Source organism: Carettochelys insculpta, chromosome 22 (assembly GCF_033958435.1).
Source record: "Carettochelys insculpta isolate YL-2023 chromosome 22, ASM3395843v1, whole genome shotgun sequence".
In the NCBI taxonomy this organism is placed as follows: domain Eukaryota; kingdom Metazoa; phylum Chordata; order Testudines; family Carettochelyidae; genus Carettochelys; species Carettochelys insculpta.
In genome coordinates this window covers 3,542,917-3,569,259 of record NC_134158.1, presented here as the reverse complement: position 1 = coordinate 3,569,259, position 26,343 = coordinate 3,542,917, and the positions used below count along the sequence as shown (strand labels likewise).

The following is a 26,343-nucleotide window of genomic DNA, read 5'->3' as shown; positions in this document are numbered from 1 at the left end:
TTGTTGTGTGTGCCAAGGTGGGTGCGGACGTGCACCGCCCATAGAAACACAGGCTGCTGGGCATGGATGCTCAGCTAACCAGCTGGGCAGCACCTGAATCCCTCCTGGGCGGCTGCCGCAGGGCTCAGCTCACAGGGAATGTGGATTGGGGTGGGCATAAGCTGGGTGGGAGGCTGAGCACCCTAGTCTAGTAGTCTAGTAGCATCCTTCAGTCTACATAGACTATGGATCGCGCCCTTCGTAGTTCCATTTGGGATCATCATTTGCACCATCGACTGTGACTGTGAAAGCCCACATGAGAGTGACAGTCCTTGCTGCATCTGTTGCATGTGTAATGGGTGTCTGGCAGGTCCTTACTGTGCTTTCTGTGGGCTCGCTTCTCCTCTGCTAGCTGTCTGACCCTCATCTCACCCTTCCGAAGGCCCTTCTGTAGTTCCTGCCTGCATCTGCTGCGATCGTCTGCCAGCTCCTCCCAGCTCTCCGGCTCAATGTCTACCTCCCTGAGGTCCCTCTTGCAAACATCTTTGTAGCGCAACTGGGGGCATCCAGGAGGTCTTTTGCCAGAGGCTAGCTCGCCATACAGGATGTCTTTTGGAATCCTTCCATCATTCATCCTGTGGACGTGGCCAAGCCAGTGGAGCCGCCACTGCCTGAGGAGGGTGTGCATGGTTGGGATTTCAGCTTGCTCCAGGACGGCGGTGTTGGTCACTCTGTCCTTCCACGATATTCTGAGGATGCGCCTGAGGCAGCACAAGTGGAAGACATTCAGCCTCTTTTACTGGCAGTTGTACAGGGTCCAAGACTCGCTGCCATAAAGTAGAGTGCTGAGGATGCAGGCTCTGTAGACTTGCATTTTGGTGTGGGTGTACAACTTGATGTTATTCCACACTCTCCCGCTGAGTCTGGACAGAGTTGTGGCTGCTTTTCCAATCCTCTGATTTAGCTCAGACTCCAATGACAGGGTGTCAGTGTTGGTGGACCCGAGGTAAACGAACTCGTGGACGACCTCTAACGTGTAGTTGTCAATGCTGATTGATGGAGGTTCAGCAATGTCCTGAGCAAGTACATTTGTCTTCTTCAGGCTGATGGAAAGCCCGAAGTACTTGCATGCTTTGGAGAACTGATCCAGCAGTTTCTGAAGCTGGTCTTCTGTGTGTGACACTACAGCAGCGTCATCTGCGAACAGCATATCTCTGATGAGGGCTTCCCGCACCTTAGATTTAGCTTTCAGCCTTGCAAGATTAAATAGTTTCCCATCAGATCTTGTGTGCAAAAAGATGCCCTCTGTTGAAGATCCAAAGGCATGCTTCAGGAAGAGCGTGAAGAAGATCCCAAACAATGTCAGAGAAGGATGCATCCTTGTTTGACACCGCTCCTGATGCTGAAAACGTCTGATAATGTGCCATCGTACTGGACGGTTCCTCTCACGTCTTCATAGAAAGACTGGATCACCTTGAGTAACCATGGTGGACAGCCTATCTTGTGGAGCAGTTTGAACAGTCCATCCCTGCTGACCAAGTCGAAGGCCTTGGTCAAGTCGACAAAGGCAATATAGAGTGGCTTGCTCTGCTCCCTGCATTTCTCCTGCAGCTGCCTCAGACAGAAGACCATGTCAACAGTAGACCTCTCTGCGCGGAATCTGCGCTGTGATTCGGGATACACCCTCTCAGCAATCTTCTGGAGTCTGCTGAGGATGACTCGAGCAAACAGTTTACCAGTGATGTTTAGGAGGGAGATTCCACGGTAATTGTTGCAGTCGCTTCTGTCTCCTTTGTTCTTATACAAGGTTAAGATGTTAGCGTCGCGCATATCCTGTGGAACCTCTCCCTCTCTCCCGCACAGGCACAGTAGCCCATGTAGGGGTGCCAGGAGAGTGTCTGAGGCACACTTGATTACCTCTGGTGGTATACCATCCTGGCCCGGGGCCTTTCCTACTGCAATGCTGTCGATGGCTTTCTTCAGTTCATCCACAGTTGGTTCCTGGTCCAGTTCGTCCGTTACTGGTAGGAGCTCAACGGCATCGAGGGCTGTATCAGCCACAATGTTCTCACATGAGTACAGCTCAGAGTAGTGCTCGACCCAGCACTCCATCTGTTTGGCTTTGTCAGCGATGACATCACCAGATTTGGATTTCAGAGGTGCCATCTTGTTCTGGGTGGGTCCTAATGCCTTCTTGATGCTCTCGTACATTCCCCTGAGATTACCAAAGTCAGCACTGGTCTGGATGCTGCTGCATAGCTTGAGCCAGTAGTTGTTGGCACAGCACCTGGCCGTGTGCTGTACTGTTTTTCTGGCTGCTCTGAGTGCTTGCAGGGTACTCTGGCTTGGCGAGTGTTTGTACTCCAGGAGTGCAGCACGCTTCTTTTCGATGGCTGGAATCATCTCATCGGAGTTAGCTTCGAACCAGTCATTTGTGTTTCTAGCTCTTCTTCCAAACACCAACAAGGTCATGTACCCTGTACACCGTGACCCCAGGGTGTACTGGAAAACTGGTGCCTCGCTGAAGGCCCACAAGTGCTATCAGTTCACTCCCTTCTTTAGCTCGCATACAACTGTGGGAGCACGAGCACCTGGTGGCCGGGCCTCACTCGCAAGGCAGAATGACCATACACTCCATCTTGGAATGCTATCATACAGCGGCGGGAAGGTCTGAAGTCAGGCCAGGAGAAAGAAATCAGAAAGTTGACAAGTAGTTGGAGAGTCCCCAAAGAGAACATCCTGACAAGCAGATAGTAAGCCCCCAAAGAGAACAGCTGGGGCTAGTAGCTGGAAGCCCCCCAAAGAGAACATCTTGGTTGTACAACATCAGAGGGTCTCAGGAGAGGTTCAGAAAAAGACCAAGGACAGAGGAAATCTTGTAACATGTTCTAACAGGCCGGGAGGATAGAAAGCCCAAATTAGGTAACAAACGCTTTAATTGGCCAGGTATCGAACCCCCAAGTAAGAAACAATATAAAAGGTGATTTAACAGGAATAAGGGTGTGGGCTCCTGGACACAAGGCGGAGGCTAGCAACTTCCAGTCCAGACAGCAGACCCCAGCCTGATCACCCGGACGTCACCACCACGAAAGGTCCCAACCAAGCCGTATCTCTGACTTGAAGGGCCGCTGTAACGTAGTTATTGGTGAGATGTGGGAGCATTGGATGTTATTGGTAAGTCACATGTAATTATATATAGTTATATATAACCTAGTATTTAGCTTATGCCAAATAAATAACTATCTATATATATAACAAGTGTTAAGTAATTGTAGTTACAAATAAATAAATAAATCACTATTGGTAAATACCACTAGCTGGTCTAGCTGGGTCTGTATAGAGAATTATTGGGACTTAGAACAGCCACAGGGCATTGTGGTGTTCACAATCGGAGTGTTATTGTTCCTGGTACTCATAATACTGTGGAAACCTAGGTTTTAAAGTAAATACACTAAATCACATATTGCTGCTACACTATATCAGGCTGCTATAAAGGTGGGGTGGTTGGTCCTGGGCCACCCGACTCCCCCCGCTGTATCACACCCCACGTGCACCCACGGGACCCGGAGTAGGTCGGCACATCGTCAACAACTTTTTACCACCTCGAGACACAAACCCATAACATTCTGGAAATTTCATCGCGTCTCACAGTGCTCCATGCTAGGGTGACAGCCCCATCGCCAGTGTCACGAGAACGCGAGAGGCAGAGCCAAATGCGGTAATGGCAGAGATAAGAGCTGGGACATGTGCTCTGAACTGAGTCATGGAAAGGCAGATGGGACTAACTACTGTGAGCATCCTGTTTGATTTCCTGCCCAGCGCAGGCCACAGAAGCTCACCCCCCAACTCCTGTGACAGACCCCTAACCAGGGTTGGGCTCTATGGGTATGTTGAGCTCTTGGGCAGCCACTAGGAGACATTCAGGTGCTGCCCAGATGGTTAGCAGAGCACCCACGGCTGGCAGGCTGTGTTTCTGTGGCTGGTGCACATCTGTGTGTGCCTCAGTGCCCACAACAAAATTTATTACATACATGGCTGGAAAAAAAAGAGCAGGAATGTTGCATTGGGGCCCTGCTCCTTCTGTTCCGCCAGAGAGTTTCACAGACAGCCATGCAGGATCCAGGTAGCAGCTATCACTGAATTTCCAAGCTGTACCGCCCCATGAATCCCCCTCCCCCCATAAAGTAGCCAGTAGATGGTACTGGTATATTTCAAAGAGACGGTAAGTGGGGGTATTTTTTCCCCTTGGAGAGCTGACTCACAAGGGTGCCTTGCATCTATGTCACCCCACTCAATGTCAGCACTATAATAAATCTTTCGAAAATTTCCTATAACAGTCCTAAAGGAAGGATTTTAAGGCAAGACTGGATGTTTAGATGGATTCTTGCCTGAACGCAGTTTTGATCTTTTTTAAAAAAATACAGCAATGCCTACCCTCCATAGCAGGCATGTCACACTCAAAGCCTAACACAAACAAAACAGAAATAGAGAGCTCTCTGGGTCCTCAGAGAAAATGGACGTCTCCTGGAAAGTTGTAATTATTTATTATTATAGACTATGTTTTAGGTATGTTTTATAATATTTTTCTGGGTCCTGTTTGAATACAATACTGCTGAGAAAAGCAGACCAAGGAGAAAAGCCAAACCAGCTGGCAGAAAGAAGGGACAGGTGGGTTTGCAGTGAACACGCAAAGCCAGGTGTCAGGATGCCTGCCCAGCGCTGCACTCTCTGTGCTGGCAGTTTCATCATCCCTAAGATGGAGGATAACCCACCACACAGGAAAGTCAGGCCTCACCAGCAGGAATGAATGTATGCCTGGGCTTGCGGAGTTGCGGCCAGAAGGGGTAACTGAAAGGGGCGGTATCAGAGGGACATGGAGCTGTACAGACTCAGAGGAAGACAATGAGGACTGAGAGAAACTGACTAGCCCCAGCTCGCTGGCAGAGCGCCCCTGGTATTACGATGCTCAGGGCTTACTCACACCAGAACAGTCCCGCTGTACAGGCGTTGCTTGGTCAGCCATTGCAATCGGGACTGACTGATGCTTTGGCTGATTTTATGCATTTTCCTCTCGCCTTCATACAGGGGGTACAGCGTGAAACCTCCCCCCCCCAAGAGATCCCGCTCCCCCCGGCTTGCTCCCAAGGGGCCACAGACATCACAGTCCAGCATTTGTTTCCTGCATACAGGAAGCAGGGAGATGCCCTGGAGGCTAGCACTGCCCCCACATGCACTACTCCCCAGGTTCCTTGAGCCCTGCACTGCCCCCCATGCACTGCCCCAATCCCCTTGAGGCTTACACTGCCCCCCATGCATTGCCCCACATGCACTACTCCCCAGCTTCCTTGAACCCTGCACTGCCCCCCCCATGCACTACTCCCCCATACACTGCTCCCCCAGGCCCCTTGAGGCTTGTACTGCCCCTGTCCACACACTACCCCCTGGACCCCATGAGCCTTGCACTGCCCTCCCACATGCACAGCCATGGCATACACTAACCCCCAGGTTCTCTGAGGCTTGCACTGCCCCGTCCATGCATTATGCCCCAGCCCCTTGAGGTTTGCACTGCCCCCCAATCCATTGCCCCCCCATGCACTGCCCTCCAAGCCCCCTTGAGGTTTGCACTGCCCCCCATCCATTGCCCCCCATGCATTGCCCCCCCAGCCCCCTTGAGGTTTGCACTGCCCCTCCCCATGCACTGCCCCCCAAGCCCCCTTGAGGCCTGCACTGCCCACCCCATACACTCCCACCCATATAACTCAGTCTCACCCTCCTCTGCCCCAGCTGTACCCCCTGCAGCTCCCTATCTGCAGCTGCCCCAGGCAGGCGCTGCTCTGCCCCTCGGCCCATTTCCAGTTGGGCGCCTTAGCACGGTTACACATCCTTCTCCAGCATGCCCAAGCAGCCAGGGGGAGCTGAGCAGGCAGGGAAGAGAGACACACCCCGCAGAAGTACCCCAGTGCTCCTGGGCTGCAGGGGAAGGGTTTGGCCCCAGGCTGCTCTCCAGAAGAAAAGAAACCAACACACCCTTTGAATTGCCTACCCCCGCCCGCTGTAAGCTCTGCTGCCTGGCTGAGGAAAACCTGCAGCATGAGGTGAGGGGCAGGCTTCTCTCCTGGAGATGGGTTTGAGTCCTGCTCTTTTCTGACCAGGCATGGAAAGAAGGACACAGAAACCTGCTCACGGGGCCATGGCAGGCAGGCAGGCAGGTGTGGTAGGGAGGGGAGGAGGGCCAGGAATGCACTTGACCCGAAAGGCGGCAGCCTGAGAAAACCGCTGGCCAGTCCCTCTGAGCCCTGGAGTGTCTAGAAAAATGCACATTTCCACAAGCCCTGAGGGAGACAGAGCAACTCCTTGCCCCAGCCTACCACCAGCGGCTGGCAGAGCGAGCCCCTGCTTTTCTTGCAGCTGGGCTGAACGGTTTCTTCTTTCCAGCTTCTTTCCTGCGAGTTTTCCTGCTCAAACCTCAGATTCTTCCTTCCCACCTCTGTCACTCTCTCTTCCCTTCTCTCCCTTTTCTGTGTGTGGCTCTGAGGGCAGGGAGCAGGGCACATCCAAGCACCAGAGAGCACCTGCTTTTCCCTGTAGAACCAACGACCCCACCTTCAACCAACCATTGGCATTCAGGAGTTTGCTCTCGGGGGTTAGCCTTTCCCGGCTCCACAGGCTCTGGGCATGTCTTCAGACAGCTGTGCAGCATCTCTGGCACAAACAGAAAAGTCAAACAAGGGCCTTGCAGTCTCCAGCTACAGGAAGAAGGGGCCTAGGCTGGCGGCCGCAGGGGCTGGGATAGGTGGTTGTCCCATCCCCTGCCTCCTTGGGCGGCCCACAGCTGAGAGGGGTTAAGCCTGGGGAATGGGGGGGGGGGGGTTTGTGGGATGAAGGGGTAAAGCTTGGGGATGGGGGGGTGGATTTGGGGGCGGGGGGCTAAGGCAGATAAAGCCTGGAGATGGGAGGTGGGTTTGGAGGCTGAGCGGGGCAGAGCCTGGGAATGGGGTTCCACAAAATTCTTTCAAGTTGAAAAGGGTTCTGTGGCTAAATAAAACCAGAAAACACTGTATATTAATGCATCCCAGAATCATGTTTGCTTTTTGCAACAGCGTCACACTGTTGACTCGTATTTAGCTTGTGGTCCACTACGACCCCTCAGTCCCTTTCTGCAGTAGTCCTTCCGTGACAGTCGCTTCCCATTCTGTATATGTGAAGCTGATTGTTCCTTCCTAAGTGGAGCACTTTGCATTTGTCCTTATTAAACTTCATCCTGTTTACCTCAGACCATTTCTCCAGTTTGTCCAGATCATTTTGACTTCTGAGCCTGTCCTCCAAAGTAGTTGTAACCCCTTCTAACTTGGTATCATCTGCAAACTTGATAAGCATAGTCTCTATGCCACTACCTAAATCGTTGATGAAGATATTGAACAGAACCAGTCCCAAAACAGACCACCGCAGAACCCCACTTGTTATGCCCTTCCAGCATGACTGTGAACATTTAATAACTACTCTCTGAGAACGGTTATCCAGCCTGTTACACACCCACCTTTTAGTAGCCCCATCTAAACTGTATTTGACTAGTTTATTGATTAAAAAGTCATGCAAGACCATATCAAATGCCTTACTAAAGTCTAGGTGTACCACATCCACTGCTTCTCCCTTATCCACAAGACTTGTTATCCTGGCAAATAAAACTATCGGATTGGTTTGACATGATTTGCTCTTCACAAATCCATGCTGGCTGTTACCTTTCACCTTATTTTCTTCCAGATGTTTGCACATGAATTCCTTGTTTACTTCCTCCATTATCTTTCCCAGCACAGAAGTTAAACTGACTGAACTGTAGTTTCCTGCATTGTTCTTTTTTCCCTTTTTATAGATACACACTGTATTTGTCCTTTCCCAATCTTCTGGAATCTGCCCCCAAACTTCCAGGACTTTTCAAAGATAACTAAAAACTCAGATACCTCCTTGAGTATTCTAGGATACATTTCATCAGGCTCTGGTGACTTGCAGACATCTAACTTTTCTAAGTAATTTTTAACTTGTTCTTTTTTTATTTTATCCTCTAAACCTATCCCCTTCCCACTAGCATTCACCATGTTAGGCACTCCTTCATCAGACTTCTTGGTGAAGACTGAAACAAAGATGTCATTAATTATCTCTAACATTTCCAAGTGTCCTGATATTGTTTCTCCCTCCTCACTGACCAGTGGGTCTACCTGTCCTTGGTCTTCTTCTTACTTCTGTTTATAGACTGTCTCCTTGCTACCCTTTATGTCTCCAGCTAGTGTGAGCTCATTTTGTGCCTTCACGTTTCTCATCTTGCTCTGCATATATGTATCGTTTGCCGATATTCATCCTTCATAATTTGTCCTAGTTTCCATGTTTTATATGATTCCTTTTTTATTTTGAGATCATGCAAGATCTCCTGGCTAAACCAAGCCAGCCTTTTACCATACTTTCTATCTTTCCTATGCAGTGGAATACGTTGCTTTTGGGCCCTTAATAATGTCCCCTGGAAAAACTGACAACTCTCTTCAGTTGTTTTTCCTCTTAGTCTTGCTTCCCATGGGACCTTACTTAGCAGATTTCTGCATTTACCAAAATTTGCTTTCCTGAAGTCCATTGTATCTATTGTGCTGCTTTCCCTTTTGTCCTTCAGTAGACCCATGAACTTTATGATTTCATGATCACTTTCTCCCAAGCTGCCTCGCACTTTCAAATTGTCAGCCAGGTCCTCCCTATTTGTTAAAATCAAATCTAGAACTGCTTCCCCCCGCCCCTCCCCGTAGTGTTTTCCACCTTCTGAAATAAAAAGATTGTCTTCGGGCAGTCCAAGAACTTACAGAACTTTACAAAAGAGTAAAGCTCTGCATTTTTATGTTTTAAAGAAGCTGTTGTAAGTAGGATGATTAGAGACTTTAAAAAGTATCATCAGCACTCAGACTGTACCGAGAGGTAAAAACATCAAAGTTCGGCACTCCACCCCAGAAAGTTTGCTGACCCTGATTTAACCTGTCCCGTCTGGAAAAGGCTCTCTGGTGTTGCTACCAGTACCAGCTACAGTGCTTTGAAGGGAAGGGAGAAGTCTCTGACCAGGAGCCTACACAGTGAGTGACAGGAGCGCTGGAGTCCAAAGGCTCACTCTCGGAGGTATAGAGGCCAGTTGGCCTGGGCACAGCCCGGTCCTTTTAAATCCGTAAAGGGTATCCCATAAAACTCTGTGGAGCATAAACCCCATCATCCCCATTTGACTGAGTACAGTAGAACATGGTGACAAAAGCAGTAACAAAACCCATTGTGACCATCTATCCCATGTGAATTTTCTGGTGCCTGATCAGGTGGGAGCTCTGACGGAAGTTCTTTCCGCACTCAAGGCATTTATAGGGCTTTTCCCCTGTATGGATCCGCTGGTGCATTTTAAGAAGCGAGTTTGACTGGAAACTTTTGCCACACTCACTACATTGAAAAGGTCGCTCCTCTGTGTGGGTTTTCTGGTGTCTAATGAGGCTGGAGGTCACACCGAATCGTTCCCCACAGTCGGGGCATTTATAGGGCCTGTCTTCTGAGTGGATTCGCCAGTGTCTCCGCAGGGCTGAGCTGTCCGCAAATCTCTTCTCGCATTCAAGGCATTTAAAGGGTCTCTCTCCCGTATGGATTCGCTGATGTTTCAACAGGGCTGAGCAGTGGCTGAAGCTTTTCCCGCATTCGGGGCATTTATAGGTTTTCTCCCCTGTGTGGGTCGTCTTATGCTTAGTAAAGCTCGAACTGTCACTGAAGCTCTTCCCACATTCAGGGCACATATAAGGTTTCTCTTCCGTGTGGATTCTCCTGTGCTTAATTAGGCTTGAGCAGTTACTGAAGCTTTTCCCACAGTCAAGACATTTGTAGGGTCTTTCTCCCGTGTGGAGCCTGTTATGTACAATGAGGTCGGAGTTCACACTGAATCTTTTCCCACAGTCTGGACACACATAGGGCTTCTCTCCTGTGTGGATTCTCTGGTGGGTGAGAAGAGTTGACCTCCGATTGAAGTTTTTCCCGCACTTGAGACACATAAAGGGTCTCTCTCCTGTGTGGATACTTTGATGTCTGACAAGGTATGACTTTGCATTGAATCTTTTCCCACAGTCAGGGCAGTGGTAAGGTTTATCGACCGTGTGTATCCTCTCATGCATGAGAAGGTAGGAGCTGACTCGGAATCTTTTCCCGCACTTGAGGCACTCATAGGGTTTCTCTGCTGTATGGATTTTCCGATGGGTACTAAGGGTAGAGCTCAGACGAAAACTTTTCCCACACTCGGAGCATTTATAAGGTTTAGCACCAGTGTGGATTCGTTGATGTGTCATGAGGCATGAGTGCTGGCGAAAGCTTTTTCCACACTCAGCACACTGGTATGGGCTCTCTCCCCACTGTGCTGTCTGAGGAGCGCTAAGGGCTGAAATCACACCAAAGCTTTTCCCCCCATCAAGACAGCTATAGGGTTTCTCTACCCCGTGGACTTTCTTATGTTTTCTGAAGGCTGAGCAGTCGCTGAAGCTTCTCCTGCAGTCAGAGCATTTGTAGGGTCTCTCTCCCGTGTGGGTTCGCTGGTGTTTCATAAGGTCCGAGCTGGCACAGAAGCTTTTCCTGCAGTCAGAACATTTAAAGGGTTTAGCGACTTCGTGGGTCCTCTCATGAGTGAGGAGGTAAGACTGCATGCGGAAGCTTTTCCCACATGTGAGGCATTTATAGGGCTTCTCCACCAGGTGGGTTTTCTCCTGTGTCCCAAGGGTTGAAGTCTGATGGAAGCTTTTCCCACAGTTGGGGCATTCACGGGGCTTCTCTCCCAGGTGGATTCTCTGGTGAGTAATAAGAGTTGAATTCTGATGGGAGGTTTCCCCACACTCAGAGCATTTATAAAGTCCTTCTTCCATGTGGATGTTCTGATGCTCAACAAGGTCTGAACTCACACTGAAGCTCTGGCCACATTCAGGGCAGCTATAGGGTTCCTCTCCAGCTGTATTTCTCTGATGCACTTTGTAATTTTCAGTTTCCCTGAAAGCTCGGCTTGGAGAAGTGGCTTTACCCTGGGGTGTCTCTTCAGAGATTTTTTTCCAATCTTCTGACGTGCATAGGGAGTCACAGGCTGCCCCTTGCTCAGGACTCTGGGAAACTTTCTCTGCCAATATTCCCAATAAACTCCCATGTGATTCTGCTTCCTCCAAACAATTATCCATCTTTACCTTCACCCTCCTGTTCTCTGTTGGAATAAAGGTCAGAGGGGAATTCTGAGTCACTCCTTGTGCTGAGAAGGAAAGAAAGCCTGGGAAGTGGAACCAGAAGAAATAACTAATAACATGAGCTGAACGTAGGGGCCAAATCCCCCCAGGCAGAGGGACTAACTCTGCTCCCACATCACAACTTGCTCTATGCTCAGGCTAGGTTTACACTGCAGAGCTATGCTGTGATACTGAGAAGCAGTCCAGTTTTGTTTTGACAGTATATAGACTAGCACAGCTTTCTCTCTGTTACTTGGGATACTGAGGTATCCGGAAATAGTAACTCCGCAACTAGTAAACACACCCAGTATTTCAAAATATTTTTCAAAAATACTGGGTGCTATTTCGGTATCCCTCTGCCCCTCATTGTGAGAGGGGTCAGGGATGCCTCGAAATAGTGCTGTATTTTGAAATTTGGTGCTGTGTAGACAGTGCCAAATCCCAAAACAGCCTATTTTGAAATTAACTCAATTGCGTATCTTGAGTTGGGACAGTGTAAACATAGCCTCAGGGAAGGATGGAGAACAGGGAGAGAGAGGTGTATTCGGCCGTCAGAGGAGCAAGGAAGGGAGTCATGACTGACACATCTGCCAGGAAAATATGACCCCTGCCCCCTTACTTGAACAACTTTGACCTGAGTGAAGAGGAGCAGATATGGGCAGTTCACAGGGCCCTTGGTGCAAATCCCAACTGTTTCCTTCACTTGACAATTATTTCTGGGTTGGCTTAACAAACTCCTCACCTGTGCAGGAACCTCTTGGGTTCTCCCCTTCCTCTGCATTCAGGGGGACCGGCTCCTCCTCTGTCTCCATTGGTGAGATCTGAAGGAGAAGCAGCTACAGGTCAGACGGAATGTGGACTCCCTACCTGCCGGATGAGTTTATACACCCCCGGGAGCCATGTGCAATTTGCACTGACCCTTTATTGTGGAAGAGGAAGTCGTGTTTAAAAGTGAGGAGTTAAAATCAGACACCTGGCTTTTCTATGGACGGAAGGAAGCTTTAATTCCTTCTTCAGTCACAGACCATGGCCACCTCCAGTTGGTGTGATAGCATGGGGCCTTGCATGCAGCCAGCTGAAAGACAATGCAGCCTACAGGTTGGGACTACACATGCTCTAAGGAGACTCCTCTGCATCTGTTTCCATAACTGTGGCAGCACGCTAGCATTCCACACTCAGGGCATGGGGAGAAGGGCCCCGCTCACCAATGTCCAACAGTCAGAGTTTTATCCAGCATCAGTTACCTCCCAGTCACTGCACCTCTCTCTAGGGAGAGCTCTTGGCAAAGCTTCCTTTGCTTCTAGACTAGAGGTGGGCAAGTTGCAGCCCACGAGCTGAATCCAGTGCTCCAAGCCCTTTAATCCAGCCCATGGCTCGCTCCTACGCTGGAAAGAGGGAAGAGTTTCAGGTGCCTCCCCCAGCAAAATCTCTCAGCTCCCATTGGCTGGCTGAGAGATTTTGCTGGGGCGGGGCGGGGGGAAGGGAGGCACAAAACCAGCCAGTGGGGTCTGAGAGATTGTGCTAGGGGCAAGGCAGTTCAGCAAAATTTCTCAGCTCCCATTGGCTGGTTTCCAAGCCTTGCGGACAGATCAAGGCAGAGCCCAGACCCCACACCCTCACCCTTGATCATTTACCAAAATCATAGAGTGACCCCTCCCCCGTGAAAATTATTGCCCACCCTTGATCTAGACTCTGTCACACTGAGAAAAGGCACGGCCAGTTTATTACAATGCAGGCCAGGTGAAGGGTCAGAATCTGCTGAAGAAGAATTATATTTTGCTCCCTGTTTAAAAAACCCCAAACCCCTAACACATTCCTCTTCTCTGTAGACACAGGAGAGTGAACTCTAGCAGAGAGGGGTCTCTGCCTCAGCTTCCCTCACCTCTCCCAGCTGATGACCATGCAGGGACCTCTCATGGTCCCTTCCAGTCCTAAGAGTCTGTGATGGCACTTGTTGCATAAAGCCTCTGCCCAGTCCAGTACAACGCAGACGTAAGCCTGTAACTTTCTGTACACTTTGTTTTGTGGCAGCTGCTGGGTCTATATTGATAAGCTAGTAAGACATAGTTATCGACACCCTAAGTCTGTAAGAAATTCAGGCTGTTCCTTTGTCAAAGAACCTGCTTTCTCTGGAAGCAGCTGTCATTTATGTGTGTGAGGAAAGTGTGAACGTGGGTGTGTGTGCAATGGAATCAGTCCCTGTCTGGATAACTAGCTGCCGGCAGCACCGGGATGGCCAGAGAACAATAGGAGCTGAGCCCTGCAAAAGAATCCACTCAGGAAAGAGAAAGAGGCCCCATCAAGAAAAGATTAAAGTCCCGTCTGCTGTTAACTGATGACTCATGGTCATATGGAAACTGGGGGAAGTGGGACAGGACAGCTGCTGGCTAGGGAGGCAGGCAGAGGCCCAGGACCCTGGCCCCCTCCCCAGGATGGATAGTACTGATTGCTCCTGAGTACTACACCGATAAGAGCAAAGTAGCATTGTGAGCCTGGCCAGCTCAGTGGGTAGAGCATCAGGCTCTTAATTTGATAGCCCAGGGTTCAAGTTTCTGGTCAGACAAGGCTTCCTCTGCTACTGAGTGGTGATGGTATCTCCAGCCCTAAAGGTTAAGTCTCTTGCTGGGATGAGTTAGTTGGGGTTGCTCCTGCTTTGGACGGGGGGATGCTTAGAGTAGATGACTTCCTGAGGTCCCTTATAGCCCTTGAGTTCTATGACAAGGGGGTCATACAGCGTGCTGTGGATTCATGACTGTAGCCAATGCTCTGAACTTGCTGTCCTGATCACACTCTTCACCTGCATGAGTTTCCCTAGGTGGGGGTGGTTGTGTGTTCAAACGTTCTTTTCCTTCAGTCTAAGAGTAGCACTTAATAGAAGACAGAGGAGACTGTGGTGATTCACGGGAGCGGCCCTGTCCCTGGTGGGAGGAGAGGGAGTATCGTTACAGTGACCAGTGCAGAATTCAGAACCCTGACCAGCAGCCTGGAGAATGGAGACGCTGCTGACCTGGTGAGCAAAACACCCACTTCAGATTCCACAGCTGGGCTGGGCAAGCAGGAGACTGTCATGGAGTGTGGGGGGCCCCAGGCACAGTCAGATGTGACTCTCACTCAGAAGGGTGATTAGGTGACAGGAACACAGCATAGAACAGACTTGTCAGCACAGGAACCAGAAGCTGCCAGTATAAGCTGGCTTGGGGGGAGAGGCCCAGAAGGGTTTGCTAACCTGGGGCTCTGGCCTCCTTCCTCCCTCTCCAGACTGCCCAGCTCCAGTTCAACCCAGCCAGGTCCCTCCTTCCACCTTTGCCTTGTCTCTGCGGGAAGAACAGTGCCACCTGGTTGCCTAGCTTGCAAGGAGGGCCACTGTGTGCATCTGAGAAGTCATCACATCAAAACTCCCCTCACTGCTATGCCCTGATGCTGTGCCTAGGGAAACTGAGGCACACACCTGGGGTTACTCCAGGACAGTAGGAAACATACAACTGAACCATGGGAAATAAATCCTCACACATCTCACTGTGCCACAGAGGCAATGGGCTGTGGAAAGGAGATCTGGTGAGCTGAGCAGCTGAGGCGGGGGAGACAGAGGAGAGCAGAGGAAGAGAGGGACCCAGGAGACCCTGTTTACCTGGACAGAAGAAAAAGGCCAATGGGGGGATCCTGGAGACTTAACTGGAAGCAGGGGGTTGCTGGACTGGGCAGAGCGATCAGGCAGCAACCACCTGGCTGCAGGGGATACTCAGACCTGCTAAGCTTGGGAAGCCAGGCCTACAGGCCTAAGAGCTCCAGTGCTGGGTTCAGTGCTCAGTACACCTCCTGGTTTACCCCAGCTGAGAGACACTCGAGGCTGGAGAACAGGGGTGCATTATTCCCTGTGGGAGTCAGGGGTCTCAGAGCAAGGGGACTCCCCGTAGGGACTCCCTATGGCAGCAACAGGTGTGCTGAAGGTTTCAAGAGGTGCGGTTCCAGGAGGCAGAGGGGCTTTGGAAGAACAATATTCACATGGAGGACGGTGGGGTTACATCGGAAGAACTACACTGGCCTAAGTGGTAAAACTGGCCAGCCTAGAGAATTCCTCGGTGCTGGAGAGAGGTAAAAGCACCTTGGCACGAGGCCGTCCTTCTTGGTGGCTCTGAGGAAAAGGAAGACCATGGAGCAAAACCTCGGCCAGGGGCACGCAAGGGGGTGGGGGTGTTTGAAATGTCCTGAGGTGGGCGTGGCACGATGGGCTGCTGGGGCTCAGGCTCATCCCTTTCATTACACATGGCGAACTCTGTGAGTGGTTTTCTGTCTGTGTATTCACCTGTACAAACCAACCGATAACGTTTTTACGGTCTACAGACTTTTCTTTCTTTCCCATAAGAACGTAATGGACATTTCCATGTTTGGATGACATCAGAGAGTCGGGGGGGTTGGGGGCTGCTAATCGCAGGGACGAAGATTGAGGCCCGAGGGAGGTGAAAAGTTTGCTCCCTTGACCGAGGCTCTCAGAACGCCTCGACATGAGGGGAGAGCCGGGATGAACCTCGCGCTAAGGGGCCATGAACAAGGACCCGAAATGGTGGGAACCGCACAGGAAATGTGGCACTGCAGAGGGGCGGGGGCCGCTCTCCCCTGGGGTTTGCGGGCTTAGTTACCGCTGAGGGATGGGTGTAAGTGGCACAGCGCCATGTACTGCCCAATGTTCATCAGAGGGAGGGAGGAAGGGCCACCCTGCGGCCCAGCCTCCCGTAAACCCGCCATCCCCCCAGCAGCGGAGCTGGGGGCAGTCACTCTCCTGCCCCGGCCGTAGGGGCTGCACCTCGGGGTGCCTGAGGGGAAGGGGTTTGCATCCCCGCCCGGGTTTGCAGGCTGGCTCAGTACACCGCCCCCGCACCCCGCCCCTGCGCCCGGGGCTCCCCTCACCTGCAGGCGGCCGCGCCAGGGCCGGAGCCCGGGAGCTGCAGGAGCGGGGCGCACGCACCCGGCTGGCGGGGAGCGGCGGCGACTGGCGCAATGGAGGCGGCGGCAGGAAGCGCAACCCCCGATATCCTGCGGGCGGGCGGGAGCAGAGGCGGCCTCCTCCCGCTGGGGCCGCCTGTCGGGCGCGGGCTGGAAAGCTGCGCGGTCCCCGGTAAGCCCCGGCAGGTGATCCCTGGGGACAGGCCGGTTACCGGCCTTCCTCCCCAGCTCACGCCTGGGCTGCAGCTGCAGCGAGGGAGGCTGGGCTGGACGTGAGGGAAAACTCCCCGACCGCCTGCCGCGGGGTCGGACCCTGGAGTAAATCGCCCTGGGCTTGTGGAGCCTCCAGCCCTGGAGAGATTCAGACAGACACCTGCTGGGGATGGGCTGGACCAGGGGTCGGGAGCCAAAACAGCAAGAAGAGCCATTTTTCCAATTTGGTAAAGTCTCAGTGCTAACGGGATGCCAACCCTGATGGGACGCGTTTGCTGCAGGGTGCTCAGAAACTTCCTACACGTTCTGTTTTCACACTTTACCTGCACGTGTTTCCTGACTTTCATTCCCAAACCTATTTTAGTGACGCCAAGTTTACTTCACGTTTCAGTTCTGTTTTCTTTTTTAAAATGTGCGTTGCCCTTCCCAGCAGGAATGGCACAGGCTTCCTTTTCCTTTCCAAAAACAAGAGTGTATCGGCAGCATGATCAAAACACAGCCACACTATCATACCTCACAATGCACTGCACATATTAAAGCGGGAGTGATTCAATTTTGGGAGATCACAAATAGTTTGCTATTTAGATAGGAGTCGTTCCTTGTCGGGCTTTTAGATGTTCACCATTTATCAAATAATCCGGAGGGTTTTTTTTTTACTTTGCAATTGTAGTGTCAGGAGCCACAAAGAATCATAGAATCCTAGGGCTGGAAGGGATGTCAGGGAGGTCATTGAGTCCAGCCCCCTGCCTAAAGCAGGATCAACCTCAACTAAGTCATCCCAGCCAAGACCTGGTCAAGCCAGGACTTAAAAACCACTAGGGATGGAGAATCCACCACCTCACTAAACAACAGATTCCAATGCTTCACCACCCTCCTGGGGAAGTAGTTTTTCTTAATATCCAACTTACACCTCTCTCTCTGTAACTGCAGACCATTGCTCCTTGCTCTGCCATCTGTCACCACTGAGAACAGCCTTTCTCCATCCTCTTTAAAGCTCCTGTTGAGGAAGTTGAAGGCTGCTATTAAATCACCCCTCAGTCTTCTCTTCTGTAAACTAAAGACGCCCAAATCCCATGTGCACCAGTCTCTAAATCACGTTTGTTGCCCTCTGCTGAACCTGCTCCAGAACATCTGCATCCTTTCTGTCCTGGGAGGCCCAAAACTGGACACAGTATTCCAGATGTGTCCTCACCAGTGCCGAACAGAGGGAAATAACCACTTCTGTAGATCTGCTGCCAATGCTCCTCCTCACACCCCCTAATGTGGCTCTGGAGCCAGAGGTTGCAGATCCCTGGTCTAGATCATACTTGTTACTGCTGTGAGGGCAGGGTACTGGATTCAAAGCTCCTTCCAGTCCTAGTGTTCTATGGTTCTCTGCACAAGAGCCTGCAGAAATATGGCCTGGCTAAAATCATTCATTTGTTTCTGTTGCCTCTTTAGTCAGTTGAATAGCCTGTGGATTATTTCTACCAAACAGCGTTGCTCCTGAGCACTTACATTGTGAATTTAGTTGCTAGCTGTAGGTTAACTGTCCACTCCTGGCAGTGAGATATGTTGAAAGTGAACTAGGGTACCCAACAATCAATTATTTTACCAGCTGCTGTAGTGATGGAGTTGTGTAACTTGTCTGGTTTTATTGTGTATGTGGTCTTGTTTATAGATGCACTAGATGTATCTCTCTCTTGTAAATAAGCCTGTCTCAGACTCGTAGATTCATAGAATCCCAGAGCTGGAAGGAACTTCAGGTGGTCATTGAGTGCAGCCCCCTGCCCAAAGCAGGACCAACCCCCAACTAAATCATCCCAGCCAGGGCTTGGTCAAACCAGAACTTAAACATCTGTAGGGAGTCTTCTGAGTTATGGGTTCATTTTTTTAAAGTGTACATTTATGCCCTCAAGTAAAAAGCTGAGAACTGTGTTAACACCTCAAGGCACCTTCAAAGCTGACCATTTGTAGGGTGAAAATCCCAAGTTCATGATGCATATTTTATGGTTTCTGTTAAGAACTCTCACTTTTATGCACAAATTTCATAGTCTGGTATAAGATCTAACTAACTCATAACATGCATCTTGGTTCACAAATGCAGCTAGTGTGAGAAGGAACTTACAAGCAAGGCCAGAGTTTTCTCAGTCTGGAGAAAGAGATAATAACCACAGCAACTGTGCTGCAAGGCCAAGTCCAGAGTCTGTAAGACAAGCCTGAGCTTCCAGGGATGACACACCCTCCTCCCCTTCAGTAGTCTCTACAAGACATTTCCCTAGTTCACTAACCCAGGGCCCTGGATACAAGAACAACATGTTACAAATAAGTGACGTTTGTTATATACTCTCGTTGTCTTATTTTAACTCCTTCAGATGTGGACCTGTGGATCATACCCAATAAAACAAAGGCATCACTGTTCCCATGGATACATAAGCAGGACTAGAATCTATGTATATGTCGTGTGAACAGATGACTAAAGTTAAAAACACCTGATTATTGTGTAAAATGCTGCACGTAAATCATTGACGGAGTCATTGTGTAACCTGTTAGTTTATTGGTTTATTGAGCTCGTGGTGTCGTGCTTCTAGCACTGGTCCAGGAGCTTGGGACCTCGCACCCTCTATCTAATCTCTTGTAACCTCTGGCTTGGCAGTGCTTCGCTGAGCCTAGCCTGACAGGCAAGGTGGCATTCCACCAGCGCTGGGTGTAATAAACCCTCCTACCCAGCATCCAGACTTTGTTCCTACACATTGTTTTACATGTTTGTCCCAACTGTAAAACAGGTAACTCGTGTTACCTTTTAGTTTAAAACACAGAGCTGAGAATTGTTAAAAAAAGAAATACTGTGGGGCCCAGGGCTGCAACAACAGGGCATGTCTCCTCCTACTGCACATACACCGGGGCAGAATTAATCCTGTCGGGATTGCTCTGGGAACTGGCCCAGCCCAGTTGTGCATGTGTGACTGAGCAATCAAAACCTGTTTTTTTTGTTCTGTGTTCTAGTTCCTGCAGGTAATATTTCCGAAAACCTCCCCAAAGTGCTGCTCTTCTGCATAACACGTAACATGTTCTCTCTCACTCTTCCCACCGATGGGAGGAATAAATTTTATTACATGCACTGAGGCATAGGGGGATGCACACCACCAATGGAAACAGAGGCTGCCGGCTGTGGGCGCTTTGCCAATGAGCTGGGTGGCCCCCGAATCCCCTGGGCAGCCGCCCCAGTGCTGCACTGAGAGGGCACGTTGGTAGATAGCCAGTTGTCTCCAGTCTGGGCCCAGTCCTTACCACTAACCAAACCCTGCTGCCCTAGCAGTCCAGCTTTTTGCTTTTGTCACCAAAACCCCCTCAGATGCTGGGCGCTTTCTGCTTATTGATTGTTAAGATGTAGGCAAAATGATGTCTAATCACAGACCCGCAGGACTGGAAGGGCCCTGGAGAGGTCATCTCGTCCAGCCCCCTGCAGGCCTAAGTGTTATCTTCTAGAGCAGTGGTTCCCAAGCTGGGGTCCGCGAGGCTAGAAAATAAGTTTTAAATAAATTACAAAGTTACGATCATTACTTTTAAGTTCAGTCTCTTCCAGTCACATGATTAAGGGCTGTCCAAAAATCAATGTGATGGTTTCCTTTTTCATTGGAGGGTGTGTAGGGACTGGCTGGCACTGGCTTTGGCAGGGTCTGTTTGTGGGGCTTGGGGTCCGTACCAGTGAACAGGCTGACAGCTGCTGCTCTAGACCATCCCTGACAGCAGCGTTCCCTGTGAGCTGTGCACTTGGGCAGCCACTCAAGGGGCGATGGAGAGGGCCAGGATAGCTCAGTGGTTAGACCACTGGCCTTGTGAGCTCAGTCCTTGAGTGGCCTTTCAAGCTTCTGCGGCAGGTTAGATTAACAAATGTGTCAGGGATGGTGCTCGGTCCTGCCATGAGGGCACGGGACTGGACTTGGTGACCTCTGGAGGTCCCTTCCAGCTCCATGAGACATGTGTGTCACTCAGGGGAGACCCCAGCTTGGGCCCCAGACAGGTTTGTGTTCTAGCTGTGCTGCACATCCACACATTCCTCAGTGCACATAACATTATTCCACACTTGGCTGGAAAGAGCGGCCCTACTACCCAACACTAATATTTCCCATCTGAGAACTACAGGCACTACACTGCAATGCGGGTGCAGAACTTGGGGCTTCAGATCACATTTGTCAATGCAGTTTTTCAACTTTATAGCACGTATGAAGGGCACAAACTAAGCTATGTTGAGAAGGAAACAGGCAAGCAAGTGACAGACTAATATAGAAGCACAGCTAATAGCAGAACAATTTGAAACAACTGTAAATACCCAGAGGCAGGCTAGAACAGGGGACTGCTGGAGCCTCTACAGTGTGAGTTAAAACCCAGCTGGTGCTCAGCTAAGTCTGCAGAGGAGACTCAGTGGCTCTCTGAGTATAAGTGGGTGAAGTGCCACCACGTGGGACAGTGACTCGTATGTATGTGTGTGAGTTACACCAGTGTTTCTCAATGGGGATACCTGTACCGCTGGAGTACGCTGAAGCCTTCCAGGGGGTACATCAACTCAGCTAGAGATTTGCCTAGTTTTACAGCAGGCTACATAAAAACACCAGTAAAGTCAGTGCAGTCTGAAAGTTGAGCCAGTGACTTGTTTCTACGGCTTCACATGCCTTATGCTGAAATGTGTGTACAATATTTCTGCTCCAGTGCATTTGTCTGACAGTTAAGTGGTAGAAAGTCAGGAAGTTTTCAGCAGTGCTCTGCTAGAATATTGGTGCATGCGTTTGTCAGGAAGTCATTTTTCAGTGAGGTGTAACTTGGTGGGATGCAAAACACATCTGACTCCTGCAAAGGGTACAACAATCTGGACAGGTTGCCTGGCCCTTGTTTCAGGACCTCAGATTGCCTCCTAGGACCACAGTAACAAAGAGATAGTCCAGGACCATGTTTCTCAGTCGGTGGTCCGCACACCCTTGAGGTTCACAAGAGAAGTCTGGGGGTACTTACCATTTTGTTTTGAAAAAGATTTACTTTATAAAAACAAAAAGTTGAGAAACACTGGGTCACAGAGCCATTAATTATTAGCTGAATCCAATCAATGATCAGCCCATGCCAGCGTGGGCGTTAACAATCTGTCACTACCCCAGTTCCTGTAGCTACCAGCCCAGTTAGGTCTGCGCCTGCTCTCTGACCAAAGTCTTGATGGGCAAGGAACCAACCCTGAAGATACAACTAGTGGGGGGACCATTATGTCTCTGCCTAGATTTCAAGGATGCAGCATCTCACCCAGGCTGCTCAGCCACGCGCAAAGGGAGAACAGCCTCCTCTCCCTTACCAGCACACAGGGACTTTGGGTAGCAATTGTGTGTTGCTGTGGGGGATTTAAAAGCTGCTGGGCCCCACCCCAGAGGTGGCTGCATTCGGGATCCCTGTGCAACTGTGGCTGTTACCCAGCTGCCATGCTCCATGTCAGAGCAAGGTGCCCATCAGTGACCACGGCTCTCCTCTCTCTGCAAACCACCGGCTGTTTATTTTTGTGTTCCAGCCGCTGACCCCTGCACTGGACTCCCTGCTGTCCGGGCCTTGTCTCCGCCTCTCTCACTGTCTGAGTCTAGCAGGGTCGATGCTCTTGGGATCAATAACCCCCTGGCCGCTGCTCCCTGGAGGTTATTGCAGCATTAGGAGACTCCTGCTGCCCCCGGACCCCGGCACGCTGAGCTGCAACACGCAGCGGAGGGCTGCCGCAGGAAGGTGAGTGTTTGGTTCCACCAGCTCTTACCCAGCATGCTGGCAATCAGCATCATCATCAACAAGCGGGGGCTCAGCACCCATTGGTGCCCGATGCCTCCCTTGCTATTTCCTTCCATCTTTCCCTATCTAGTGCGGAGCGGCGTAGTTTCTGTAGACTAGCTCTGCACCAGCCTACTAGATCATCTACCCATTCTCTGTGGGGTCTGCCTCTCCTGTTCAAACCATCCTTTATGTCAAACACCAGGGTCTTGATTTTTTGCTCGTTATTCATTCTGCAGATGTGCCCAAATAGCTGTAACTGCGTTGTATAGCCTTCTGCAGTAGGGTCTGTGTCTGCTGTATCTTCCTGTATAATTCCTCATTGGTGACCTGCATCCATCCCATTCTCAGGCTCTTTCTATAACAACTCCTCAAAGGCCAATACCCTTCTCTCCAAATCATTCGTTATCACCCATTTCTCACATCCGTACAACATGCTGCTGAATACACACATTTTCTAGACACTCTGCTTCGTTCCTAAGCTAATTGCTTTGCTTTTCCACACCTTATCCATCACTTTCAAACCCGCTCTTGCTTTCACTATCCTAGTCGCTATTTCCCTGGGAAACAATGGGATAACTCAGTGGTTCCCAATCTTGTCACCTTGTCAGACCCCTAGCCACACCCCCAAAAAATGCTCACAGACCTCCAGTCACCCCCAAACTGTTTGTGGATCCCCATCAAAGCAAATTCTATTCTCTATGGTCATTTTTATGTCTCTCTTTTTCACAGACCCCCTGCAATGCCCTTGTGGACCCCCCTGCCCGGGGTCCACGTCCCCAGCCTGGGAACCACTGGTTAAACCACATCTCGGAAGGACTGAAAGTGAAATCTCTTCTCCCAAAGCAACCACCCTGCAGCTCCAATTTAGCCTGTCAAGGTGCTGTAAGGGCTGGGAATAGAAGAGAGTCTAAGCCCCAGCCCTCACTCTAACCTGCTGCACCCCACTCCCACCCTACAGCTGGGGATAGAACCCAGGAGTCCTGGCTGCTAGTGCCCCTCTGACCCACGACCCTCCCTCCCCCTCCAGCAATGATAGAACCCAGGAGTCCTCACCCATAATCGCAGCACCAAACTGCCCCAAGCTGGGGCACCTGTGCTGCATGGGCAATGGAGGCCAGGGAAAGCTCTACCTACCCCAAATCACCTACATTCCTGCCCCCAGCCCTTTAGGTGGCCAGAAGGGATTGGCCTGAAGTCGGGGATGCTTAGCTCCATGGTGGGCAGAGCCTTAGGGGCAGAATGGGCAGGACCTTGGGTGGAAGGGCAGGGCCAGGGTTTGCCCAGCTGGGCCTTCACCCACCGCTGCCCATGCCAGGCCACACACTGGGATCTGGGACTCCGGGAAGGGAGTGGGGGTGGAGTGGTTAAAGAAGGCAGGTTGGATGCTCAGGACTCCTGGGTCCCATCCCCAGCTCACAGGTCTACCATAGCATCCAAAGGGTACGTGCATTGGCCCTTCTCTGGTTGGACCCCACCCCCTGCCTTAGGCCAAGGGATTTCACTCACTAAGTGCTGGGGTTCATTGTTCACTGTAGCCATGTCTACACGTGCACGCTACTTCGAAGTAGCGGCACTAACTTCGAAATAGCGCCCATCACGGCTACACGTGTTGGGCGCTATTTCGATGTTAACATCGACGTTAGGCGGTGAAACGGCGAAGCCGCTAACCCCATCAGGGGATGGGAATAGTGCCCTACTTCGAAGTTGAATGTCGAAGTAGGGCACGTGTAGATGATCCACATCCCGCAACATCGAAATAGCGGGGTCCGCCATGGTGGCCATCAGCTGAGGGGTTGAGAGACGCTCTCTCTCCAGCCCCTGCGGGGCTCTATGGTCACCGTGGGCAGCAGCCCTTAGCCCAGGGCTTCTGGCTGCTGCTGCTGCAGCTGGGGATCCATGCTGCATGCACAGGGTCTGCAACCAGTTGTCGGCTCTGTGGATCTTGTGTTGTTTAGTGCAACTGTGTCTGGGAGGGGCCCTTTAAGGGAGCAGCTTGCTGTTGAGTCCACCCTGTGACCCTGTCTGCAGCTGTGCCTGGCACCCTTATTTCGATGTGTGCTACTTTGGCATGTAGACGTTCCCTCGCAGCGCCTATTTCGATGTGGTACTGCGCAACGTCGATGTTGAATGTCGACGTTGCCAGCCCTGGAGGACATGTAGACGTTATTCATCAAAATAGCCTATTTCGATGTCACTACATCGAAATAAGCTACTTCGATGTAGGCTTCACGTGTAGACGTAGCTTGTGAGAGCAGCTGCCTCCCCAGGGTGAGACCCTCCCTCAAGCTCCCAGCAGGTGCTTCACCTCCCAACTGGAGGTGGGGGTGGCCACGCCTCACCCCTGGTAGAACAGGTTGTTTAGCATAGGTAGTTGGTGCCTGTCATAGGGGAGCATTCTGGGGACAGCAACCTGGAACAGACACGTGGGGGTAGCAGGCTACAGATGGTTGGAATAAGCCAGGACCCCCGTGTGTCTGGTCAGGCCAGGGTTTCCATGTCTACCACAGTAAAGAATTTAAACCTCCCCCTTGGAGGAGGGGGGCTGAGAGGTCAGCCATACACTGTTGGTTTTGGGATCAAGGTTCACCCCCAGCTGGCAGGGTATCTGGGGACTGACAGCTACACCTGAATTGCATACACCTGCTTGGAGGGAGACAGCCTCCTCACAATGGGCCCCATAGCAGAGGGGAAAGGTGCACTCGGTTGCAGGCAGAGACCCTTAATCCCAGATCTCCCACTGACCTCACGGGCCTTGGTCACCCATCCCTCAACCTCTTGCATTGCATAGTGACGGAGAGACAGCTGTGTTTGTCTGTATTCTATCAAAACTGTTTTTCTCTTTCAGTGAGTTATGTTAGCTGCAAGTGGACAGTTGTCAGCTGGGGGATTCCCAGGGCCAGGAAAGGGGTCCCTGCAGGTCTGATCCACCAAGGCCACCTCCCAGCGTTAGTCCCTGGGGCAAGCACCCCACTGAACAGCAACACAACACTCTTACCTAACCAGGGAGCAGAGCCAGGTCAGGATTCGTGTTCCCTGTGAGCTGAGTGCTTGGGCGGCTGCCCAGGAGACAGTCAGGTGCCGCCCAGCTGGTTAGCAGAGTGCCCAGGGCCGGCAGCCTGTGTTTCTACTGGTGGTGCACACCCACACCCGCCTCTGTTCACAGAAGAAAATTTATTCTGCATATTGATGGAGAAAAATGAGAGGGAGCCCTGGTCCAGGTCTCTAGCAGAAGCTGCAGAGACTTGGCACAGCATACAGCCGAGCAGCTCTTCTCTTTGTCCTCTCTGGTCCTGGCGGTGAGCTCGGAACCCTGTGCTGGTTCTGTGATCTCAGCTCCCAGGCTGCGGGTTTATAACGGTCCCACCTTTAGTCAGCTGCTACTAAAATTAGAGTTCGACTGGCGCGGAGCCCAGGAGGCCCAGTTTGTGCAGGGGAGGAGGAGACAGGAAGAGGCTGTCTGGCAGGCACTGCACAAATTCACATCAAAGAGAGCTGGGAGAAGCCTGGGTGCCCTACCCCAACATTTTGCCAGGACACTCTTCACAGGAAAGGGGCCAACTTTTCTTCATGCTCTGCTTACCCAGTGAGGCTCTTCTCATCCAGGGCTAATGCCCTTTGGGGCTCCTAAGAGGCTCTGGAGCCAGGCCAGCCCGACCCATCCTAATGACCCATCCTGCCCCTTTCTGTGCTGTGTCCAGCACGAAACTAAACCATGTCTCCTCTTCTGGACAGGGTTCTGCTCCCGGCCTCAGCTGTGGAGTGAGTTTGGGGAGCACAGTGTCAAAGGGGGGCATCAGCAGCCCCACTCTTAAAAAAGTCCCCCCACCACTGCTGCCAGCAAGCTCCACAGGCGCCGCCCTGATCCTGGAGTTAGTAGCAGCAAGCAGCCAGAACTTGCCTTGGTATTAACAGCTTGGAAGGCGGTTTGCGAGATTGGAGATTTCCCAGCGTTTTTGACCCCAGTCTGGGCCATGAGCAGGTGGCCACGAGGCCTCCTCTTGCCGCTAACACCCGAGGCTTGGGCTAAGTGACAGAGTTCGCTGGACACCAGGCAGCTCACTTCAGCATAATATGTCAGGGCCACGCTAGACTGCCACGTCCGCCGCTACATGAACGCTGCCGCGTCCGTGTGAGGTGCCGGTGTAGTTGGGGAGAGGGCGTCAGCCTTTCCCAAACAGGGTGA

At 51.3% G+C, this 26,343-nt stretch overlaps 1 protein-coding gene across 2 annotated transcripts; it reads right to left on the bottom strand.

The window, feature by feature from the left end:
• Positions 1 to 8,690: 8,690 nt before the first annotated feature.
• On the bottom strand, positions 8,691 to 16,213 carry LOC142024771 (uncharacterized). Of its 2 annotated transcripts, none has more exons than XM_075016976.1 (3): positions 16,137 to 16,213; positions 11,974 to 12,052; positions 8,691 to 11,275 (listed from the first exon to the last, which is right to left on the bottom strand). In XM_075016976.1, exons 2-3 carry the CDS (start codon positions 12,041 to 12,043, stop codon positions 9,282 to 9,284), a joined length of 2,064 nt encoding a protein of 687 aa, XP_074873077.1. In that variant the 5' UTR covers positions 12,044 to 12,052; positions 16,137 to 16,213; the 3' UTR covers positions 8,691 to 9,281. The 2 variants fall into 2 exon arrangements, with proteins under 2 accessions (XP_074873077.1, XP_074873078.1); XM_075016977.1 differs by having other exon boundaries at positions 8,691 to 11,212.
• Positions 16,214 to 26,343: the final 10,130 nt, after the last annotated feature.

Coding starts and splice junctions, on each gene's coding strand:
- LOC142024771 (XM_075016976.1), bottom strand. CDS start 12,043: ATGGAGACAGAGGAGGAGCCGGTCCCCCTGAATGCAGAGGAAGGGGAG. Junction 11,276..11,973: donor CCCAAGAGGTTCCTGCACAG/GTGAGGAGTTTG, acceptor TCCACTTCCCAG/GCTTTCTTTCCTTCTCAGCA.